The sequence below is a fragment of the Crocodylus porosus genome, unplaced genomic scaffold (genome assembly GCF_001723895.1).
Source record: "Crocodylus porosus isolate Cpor-Errol unplaced genomic scaffold, CroPor_comp1, whole genome shotgun sequence".
Classification (NCBI taxonomy): domain Eukaryota; kingdom Metazoa; phylum Chordata; order Crocodylia; family Crocodylidae; genus Crocodylus; species Crocodylus porosus.
The window spans coordinates 1,365,791-1,375,283 of record NW_017728935.1 but is presented as its reverse complement, the minus strand read 5'-3'; the positions used below and the strand labels follow the sequence as shown (position 1 = coordinate 1,375,283).

General features: G+C 47.4%; 1 protein-coding gene across 20 annotated transcripts in view; it reads left to right on the top strand.

Moving 5' to 3' along the window:
* The window catches only part of NFASC (neurofascin), a 111,141-nt gene that overhangs the window by 84,789 nt on the left and 16,859 nt on the right, over positions 1-9,493 (top strand). For 10 of the 20 annotated variants that reach the window (XM_019546577.1, XM_019546574.1, XM_019546581.1 and 7 more), the window contains 2 exons: positions 2,002-2,118; positions 4,631-4,786. The exons of the other annotated variants lie outside the window; for them this stretch is intronic. In XM_019546577.1, coding sequence (XP_019402122.1) covers positions 2,002-2,118; positions 4,631-4,786 — 273 coding nt within the window. The remainder of the gene's footprint in view (positions 1-2,001; positions 2,119-4,630; positions 4,787-9,493) is intronic. 20 annotated transcript variants of the gene reach the window in all.

Genomic DNA, 9,493 nt, shown 5'->3' with positions numbered 1-9,493 from the left:
GGGCTTGGAGGATCGTCTCCTTAAGGAGCGACCACTCTCCTTGGACACCGGCTCCCCTCCCCCCCGGGACCTCAGTGCTTCCCCGACTATCCTCCTTAGCTCGTTGAAGTCTGCCCTCCTAAAGTCTAGGGCTGCTGCCTTACTGCATGCCTTTGCCACCTTGCGCTGGATGGTGAATCCCAGCAGGCGATGATCGCTGTCGCCCGGGTGGTCGAGCACCCGCAGCCCCCTCCCGGGTCACCACCCGTGGCCAGCACCAGGTCCAACAAGGCGTCTCCCCTGGTGGGACTGTGCACCTCCTGGGTTCGATGGAGGTCCTGCACTCTGGCCAAGAACCCGCGTGAGCGGTCAGACCCGGGTGACTGCTCCTCCCAGCAGATGTCCGGGAAGTTCAGGTCCCCCGTGACTACCACATCCTTAGCCTTCACTGCCTCTGTGAGCTGACCCAAGGATTCCTGGTCAAGCTCTTCTCCCTGGTTGGGAGGCCTGTAGTAGACTCCCACCGTTAAGTCTCTTTCCCCTCGACTGCCTTGTACTCTGACCCAAAGCACTTCAGAGTGCCCCTCCCCCGACTCCTTGCTAATTGACGACGATGTGTATTCCTCCTTAATATAGGGTGCCTCGCCCCCACCTCTCTTCCCCATCCTGTCTTTGGCCACATCCCTCTGTCTTACTGGTTCTGCTCCCAGGATTACTAGTAACAACTATTCCAAAAATCCTGGCCCATGCCCCACAAAAATCAGGAGTTCGAGGGGGTTTTCAGACAAAAATGTTAGACGCTTTTATTTGCCTTTTTGGTTTCTAAGCCTTTAGGGTGCACTCTCATCACATCTGATGTGTCTCTTTGCATCCAGGAAGACTAGGGCCTTCTTTTGTTTTAGAGGAAAGCTGAAGCTCTCGTATAGTCACTTGACTTACTAGCTCTAGTTTTTGAGACACAGGATAAGGTCATGGGAATTAGCAGCCCAGAGTGGCGTTGTGAAAGCTGTGACAATATAACTTGGACCCCAAATCTTGCAAAGACTGTTGTCTATGAGTCATTTCAATTAATTCAATAGATCCATATGCATAATGCTAAGCACATAAAGTCTTTCTTTGCAGGACATGGGACCTTGACTGTGACTCTTTTACAGCAGGGTTCATGCTGTTTTCTCCAGTTGCTCTATCTTTTATGGCTGTGCCCCATACATCCAACAGGATAAAGAGACGTCATTGTGCAGTCTACTTAAGTTGTGGGAAAATATTCCCTTTTTCAGTAACGAAACTGCTTCTAGGGAGAAGAGAAACTGTCTGAATCTACCAGTACTTACGCTGTTATACTAAACCCGGTGTAACTACCTGGCATAGTCGCAGTGTAACTTCCTCTAGGTCACCTTAGAGATGCAAGCTATATTATATATCTCTGGCTGAAAGCAGCATTGATGTTCTTCAGCTTGAAAATCACCTGGTTTTTTTAGGTTTAGTTTTTGTTGTTTTGTTTTTTTTTGCTAGAAACAAGTTGATTTTGTTACTGTTCGTGTTGCTTGCAGACTGTTAATGTCAGTGCTTTCTTTCCCAGTCTCTCCTCTCAATTGTGGTTGTGAGCTCGTGTGCCCTCTTTTCTCACTGTGGGTTGGGCATGAATATAGCCTATCCTTTTTCCTGCACAGAGTGAAACAGTTGCAGTAGAGCAATTACAATCAGCCTACCTATGATCCATCAAATTCAGAAATGACTTGCTCCAGACAACACGAGCTGTGTGGCATACGCTAGATTTTGAACTCAGCTGAATGCCTGAAGGTTCAGAATTAAGAATGCAAATAGGTTCTGAATTTAGCAAGTAATTTTAGCTTGTCCTCAGGACTGCAGATACTTCCGTAGAAGGTATGTCCAATTTATGCCAGAGACGATAACAGACGTCACTAGTAATGATGTTGCATGTTTTTCAAATCCAGGTGCAAGATTAGGGGTCCGCCGTCATCTAATGCAAAATACTAACACCTGTTCTAACCTGTCCACCAGCCGCCAATGGATCGTCCATATGGAACGTAACGGCTTCGGCTAACAGTAACTGGGCAAACATCACATGGAGCCACAATTTTTCCGCAGGAACTCACTTTGTGGTCGAGTATATGGACCGTAAGCATCAGACCGCATGGAGATACTCTAGGGTGGTTATGCCATTAAGGCTCCCGTCAGCTCTCAGGGTTTCGAATAGGTCTTTTAAGCAATGCTGATTACAACAGATTGAAAAAGCTACTCGATAGCCAGCAGAGGGGAGGGGGCGGGCGGGGGCACACCGGAGGTTCTCTGTCATTAAGAGCGCGCTGCAGTTGTATGCGTTGGCACTCTTCTAAATGCAATTACCCACTCTTTTCACTAGTTGCGATGGAGGTTCAGGTCCACGCACCCTAAATGAGTAGAGCCGTTCCTTTCTCTGCCCAAATTAAGCTGTGATGAGTGCATCTTGCTACAGAATTAAGGGCTACAGAAAAAGCCAACCTGAACCGGAGAGAAATTCTTAGGGAAGAAAAAAATAAGATAATATACAGAAAAATGGCTTTAAACTACATCTGATTTGTGAAAGCAAAAGAGCTTTCTGAAACCTGGCCCCAAACCTCTGGTTTTAATGTTGTCTCTTTAAAAAAAAAAAAAAGGGGTTGTATATAGCCAAGAAATTCCAGGCTGGTACCCATCCTTTGTGTATATGCTTGAAAAGAAATCCTTTCTGTGGTTTTAGTAGGCAGTCAGTGGTGGACTCTGTTTAAATCTGACTTTATCTCCCAGCCATTTCAGCCTCTATAACCTCTGGTATGTGCGTGTCGGTCTTAAATTGGCACTTAAAATAAACCAGCTGTGTTTAATTCTTGACAGGGATCCAATGCTGGTTGTTTACAACATTGTTTCAGAGACAAACTTGCATTCCAGTGAGACTGTCCTCTGTAACAGGCAGTACCTGTTTCCTCTTAGAGGTCTCCATGCCTTTCGTTACTAGCCAAAGCAATATTTACTATTGTCACCACTGGCTTAAAGGGGATGTGTTTCTCTTCTCTCCTCCTGCATCGTTTTGTAAGATCAGAAAGACTCGACAGGCTCCCAAAACCCCAGTAAAAATGGCCTTCCCCTCCCAGAATGCAAAACACCGGTCTGAGCATCAAACACTGGCTTCCTCAATCCTTTGCCCTGTCTTTCACGGCTGTGAAATCTTAAATGCATGCAGCTCGCTTCATGTAATGTGGGGCAAGCTGCAGAAGCCCTTACTCAAGATCGACTCCAAGGAGAGTTTTGCACAAGTACAGCTCATAGGGAGGAAAGGGGACAAGGGAGATTCTCCTAAAGCTCCCTCCTTTGCGAGACCCCACCCCTGGGGAGACCTTTACTGCTTGTTACCAAAATGTAGGAAAAAGCAGCCCCTAGCTCACACCAAACTGCATGTATTCAGCTGCTATTTGTGACCCCTCACTGAGTTAAAATAATTTGCTTTTTATGAACTGTTCTCAGGGCATGGCTAGGGACCACAAAACTCCAGGAACATCCATGGCCTGTCTGTCACGGGCCCAGCTGTACTCTAGAGGTGTCCAGTCATTTTGCAGTATCCTTGGTGTGGGACGCATTTTGTCACCTCCCAAGCTAGATGTGCCTAACATGTCCCCAGCACCCCGAAAATAGCCTAATATCAGGCTCTCGGACCTCTCACTTCATTCCTGGCTAACACACAGCCTCACGCACACCTGACTAAATCAGTGCACCCTGATATGCCTTATGGCCAGAGCCCAGCAGTGCACGAGCCATGCAGCCAGTGGGGTTTGCCGTTCTCCCCATATCCCCTCCCCAAGTTCATGTTAGACACTGCTGGGCTTGCTCTCAAGCCAACAGTCCCCTTCCACTGCGGAGTAATATATTGACTCTTTTGCAGAGCAGATGGTCCCACTTCCCTAAGCCGCAAGCCAATTACCAGACAAGCCTGAACCCTCTAATTTGTTCAATACCATGGATTTGATTTAAAGACATAAGGTATGCCTAACAGTCCCGCGGTGAACATACCCAGTTTCGGTCCCTGAGCTGAAGGACTGACACCCTAACCTGTTACCCTTGGTGTGGGTCCAGCAGGCTTTCAGATTGTTTAAGGAAAAGTTTGCAATGTTAAAGTTTGTTCGTAGTCCACCTGCAGAGATTTCCACCCTGCAAGGAGAGCTGATGAGCAGATCCCCAGTCTGAGCCCCTTCCATCAAAGGCTTGGGATGATTTTTATGCTGTGTCTTATGGTCAGACTCTGGTTTTGTCAGAGGAGCGAAGGGTAAACACATTCCAGACCCCTCTGGTGCAAACATCCTGTACTGATCCCCGAGATACCGAACCCCAAGGACTGTTTAGCATTAGAGCCCCCAGCAAGGCTCAACGGGTACAGAAAGGTCTCCTGGGTTTTGACTAAGATGCCACGAATACAACAAGCAGCAGATGCAGTTAAAGCCCTGCCAGTTTCCTACGTTCCCAATGGACCTTCACCATGGGCACCTGCAGTTTTAATGTCCATAACGTCCACCTGCTGACTGGCCAGGTACAGCAGAAACAGGTTCGCCTGCGCTGTCAATGCAGGGATATCGCTGAGCTTCCTGCCGCCTGGCTTTGATGTGCGGTTTCTGTTCCCCAGGTAACAATACAGTGCGCTCTGTCGCTGTTAAAGCCCAGACCCCTTCCTCTGTGCAGCTGGCCGACCTGATTCCTGGGATGGAGTACAAGTTGTGGGTATTTCCCAAATTGTCTGGCCCCAAAGAAAACTCTTACATAACCTTTACGACCAGCTCAGGTGAGATGGGTTTCAGCCCCGCTGTGTGATGCATTCCTCAGACATTTCATTCCATCCTGAGCTTCTCTGCTTGTGTCCTGTATCTTCTCGCTGGGGGAGTTCAGTCACGATGATGCATGGGGCCAGATTCATTCACACTCCACAGATGTTGTGTCCTCTCCGCCCTTATTATAGAGCTGTGCCACGGAGCGATGACATCAGTGCTGTCCGATAAGGTCGCTGCAGTCGCATCATGGGTGCGACCAATAACCGAGTGGGGTTGATCTGAAAGGAGGGATCTTATGATGAGGGGAGAGAACATGTGTGTATTGTCATGCGGGTACGCTTGCAGTCTTAAGGCCGCCTGCTGCGAGGGTTCGTGTTCACGATGGCAGTTTCCGCGTCTGCACCTTCACTTGTGTGTTGCTTCTCGTGGTGTTTGTGGCTTTGGCGTAGCGAAATGTCTGTATATTTTTATATGTGGGGGATTGCAATAATGGGTGCTCGGATGTTCACGACAAGATGCGGGTGAGGGCCGAGGCCAGGGGGCTGTGGTGTTTGAAGATGGCCCACAGAGAGTCACATATGGCTCGTACATAGGAGTTGACAGATGTATAAGACGCCAGGTTAGAGTGCTCTGGTCTCTGTGTGTCCAGTTGCACTGCCGATCTTCCAAGCTGATCTCCCGAATGCATTTTATAGCATTCTAGCTATGGGCTTGATAGACATTGTGCATGCATGCATAATACCGCACAACTCTGATAAAACAGTGGCGAGTATTCTGTACCTGGAGGTACAGCCTGCCCTTGCCTGGGAGCTGACCCAGTCTGATGGACTTCTTTCATCTCTGTTGCCAAGTCCGCTGTGAAAAACGGCGAAACCCACATTGCAATGTCCCCCTTGACACCATCTTTGGAAAAAGTCCTGTAATGACTGTTGGGGGAAGGGAGAGCTTGTTTCAACTTGGGTCCCCCGCCCCGGTTTTACTTTTAGGTGACTGTAGCATGAACTGTGTGTTCCCTGCTAGGTTAATTTTTATGGCTATGCTTTTGTACATCTGGACCCTCAAACCCCTTCTAGTTCCTAGCACGCAGGCTTCAGATCCCTGGATCCAAGCCTGCCCCTCCGTGTTTGGGTTCGGTTCTGATGTAAAACAGAAAGGAGCCTATTTCCCAGTTGTGCTGGGGCCTGGAACCTTTTGCAGCACAACTCTGATTGCAGTACCGTAGTCCCCTGGGCCCCGACCTAAACAAGACCTGAACCCAACCTCCTGTCTCACCATTGCTATAAGATGCTCCCATTTTCCTCGTAGAGGACAGCTACGATTTACCAGTTGAAAACAGACACGTCTCTTTTCTTGCCTGCTTTTTGGGGGCTCTCACTTACAGCAAGCACAAGGGGAATCAGAGTTCAGGGACTCAGATTGGGCAGTGATATGCAATTCTACGCTCATCTTCGGTGTCCCCAAGTCCACATTTAGTATACGTGAAGGGTTCCTAACAGCATTGCCGTTGAGATTCAAGGATTTACCCTCTTTATTTCTGTGCTAGAGTCAGGGTGACAACCCCAGCCTCGTCAGCACAGGATCCACAAAGCTATCAATCCATTTCTGCATGCATGCATGCTGCAGTTTCATTTCTTTCCTGGCTGGATGCTGCTGCCGTGAGGGCTCAGAGCCCACTGCCCCATCCTGTGCCATCATTTAATGTTTTTTGACAAGAAAGCACTGTCCATTTTTTTTGGTTATGTTTTGCAAATATCTATTCTAGAGGTTGCTGCTTATTTACCTGCATTCAAATTGAACTAGCCCACCTGCACCGCGGCTGCAGTGTACTGCACTCTGACTTTCCTGCCGGCGCTATTGAGCTTTTGGTTAATCAGAACAGTGCTTTCCAGTAGTAAGTGACACTTCAGAACTACAAATGTAGATTGATACAAAAAACTAAGACGGTTTTTCTTTTATCCCCTGTCCCTTAAAAATGTCGGAAGGCAGATTCAAGCTCACAGAACTCGCCTGATAGGATGCTACCTAGAAACCCATTGTCTGTGAAGTCAAATAGCAGTGGACACATTTTTTACTGCATTGTGTGCGTGTGCAGTACTTATTCATATTTCTACCAATATACTTCTGTATGTGTATATACATACGGGCACATACTGGAAAAAAAATGCCTGTCTACAATTAAGGTCCCAAGCTCTGCAGCTTACGATACCATCAATACAAAATCTTGGATCATTGCTATTTGGTAGCGTAATGTTTTTTACACTGTATAATCACAGGCTAAGATTCTCAGAACCACCTACTGGGTCTGGCTGTTCAATCACCAGCAGTTTAAGTGGGTTTTGGTTGCCTCACAGTTCTCGGTAGCTTTGAAAATCCTCCCGACGTTAACACCACATTGGCTTTCATACAAGAAACAACAGTGAAGCCTCCCCCAATGGCCAGTGTGATCTACAGCATGCCATTGCGAGGAATCACTTTCAACCTGGTCCAAGGTTATGCCTTTAGGGGGGAAAAAAAAGCAAACAATTTGGGCTTGGTTGGTGGATCACGACTGGTTTTGTGGTTGGTGCCTAAGCCATTGTTTTTAGACAGAGCACGTTTCCAACCACAGTCGGTCATCAGCTCAGGAAATCCAGAGTCACGGCAGCAGCATTTAAAATTGAAGCCAGTGAGATTACCTGACTGCTTGCTACTATTTAGCTAAATTGCTGGTCATGCATAAAGGGAGATCAGAACATCCTCTCTAATGAGACACACACTTAACAACCTTGTTTGAACCTTGCCCTGACAGTGGCTCTGTTGACACTACCTACAGGATTGCCATGGGTGTATGTTTTAGCATCACGCATTTCTTTCTGTCGATGAGGATGGCAATTTGGAGCCTGTTTTGTCAGTTCCTCGGGTTCTAGGGAGAGCCGTCCGTCCCCTTCCTCCCCGCCGAAAATGCTCTCCACTTCAGAAAAAAAAACCTAAGCCTCATTCCACACATTGGCGCACAATTTTTCTTTCGGGTCACTTTGTTTCCATGTCAGTTAAAAGCCAGTCCATCTCCCAGCATTGTCTTCTGCCAAAATCCCATCCTGTCAGCACGGCTAATCCAATCTCCTTTCATTTCAGAGCTCTCCGGTGTAATTTTATCTCCTCCCCCCATGTGCAGTTTCGTCGATGCAGTTCTCAGCTTCATTCAATTATCAGCTCGCTCTTTCCATTATCAAAATTTGCACCTTCAAGCAGTGCTCAGCTCCCTGAGTGAGCTTCTTAGCAGGAATGGAGCATGCGCAGAACACCCACCGACAGGTACTGTCAGGGGCCAAGGGCACTTACGTAGCCAAAGCTCATTGGAGGTCAATGGGAATTGGATATCTACAAGCCCGATGTACCCAAGGAAAGGCTTGCAGGGTATAGGAAGGCCTGCAAACCTCCTAGCAGCTTACAAGCACAATAAGGTACTTTTGCTAATATGATTTATACCAGTTACTTCAACACAGTTAGTTGCATCAGCACAAGTTCTTTGATCCTGGTGTCGGCTGGTCTGAAAGCGTTGTGAAGAGTTGCACCCGTTCACTGATGCGACTGGACCAGGGAAAAGGTCCAGCGTGTAGACCTGGCCTGACATTCTTTGGGCATTTGAAAGTCCCGGGCTAGATCTTAAGCTACTGTGACTCAGTTATGGATTTGCACCAGTCCGTTCACACCACTCACAATACTGGCTTCATTTCTTTACTAAAAGTTCTCCTTTCCTCCTCTTAGTCTCGAACCATCCTAATTTTCATTTCAAGGAGCCAGCTAAGAACATCGTGGTTGCAGTTTGAGCACACTTGGAAACTGAGGAAGAGCATGGATTGAAACAACCCCAAATTGTGTTTAAAGCCCCAGAACAGCATGGCTCAAGGATTTTTTTTATAAGTAGAATTTTAAGCAAGTGTCAGCTCGTCTATTATGCTTCTTATTTAGGCTGTGGAGCCTAGTTACTTTGTATCACACCTCTAAAATCATCATCACGTTACCATCTTTGGCCAAAATCTGAAGACATTAAAATGGAACACATTAAAGTGGAATTAGAGTGACGCGGCCTGACCTGTTCTTTCACCTATGCAAGGGGCCTCATGGGCTTCAGGTGCAAAAGTCAGGCATGCAGAACTGCACTTTGGGAGCTTCTCAAGATTGCTTGTCAATGAGGCACGTCTCTCCAGGCTGTTCATGTGCCGTGTCTTCATGTAAGATACTGCTAGGACCCCCATGGCTTGTGGCAGGGCCTGTCCCCCATTTATTGCGTGTCTTGAAGGAACTGGGTGTCTGTAAAAGGGAGAGGGATTTTAAAAGTTTCTCGGGTGTTGTCTGCTGTCGACTTTCTGGATAAAGACATTAGGACATAGCCGGTAACTGCAAGCGCGCTGTTCTCATTCGCCCCACTTTGGGAAGCATGTATTCGGGCAAAGAGAAAAATACCTTCCTTCTCCTACCAGTGAACCTATAACAACGGAGTCCGATTCTGCAGGCTTTAATGGCCCAGGATGGCAGAACAATAGCCAAGCAACTGCAGGGAGGTTGATCAACCGTCGACCGCGTGTGTACAATTTGCTATTTATGATGGTCTTTGTCTGTGGAAAGTGGTAAAGCGTGCTGTGTAAACTGGAGGGTGGCGCAGAGGCTCTGTGCTTCTATTCATATTTGTTTGCTATTGTTCGCTCAACTAGGCAATATGAAAAATGTAGTGGATTACG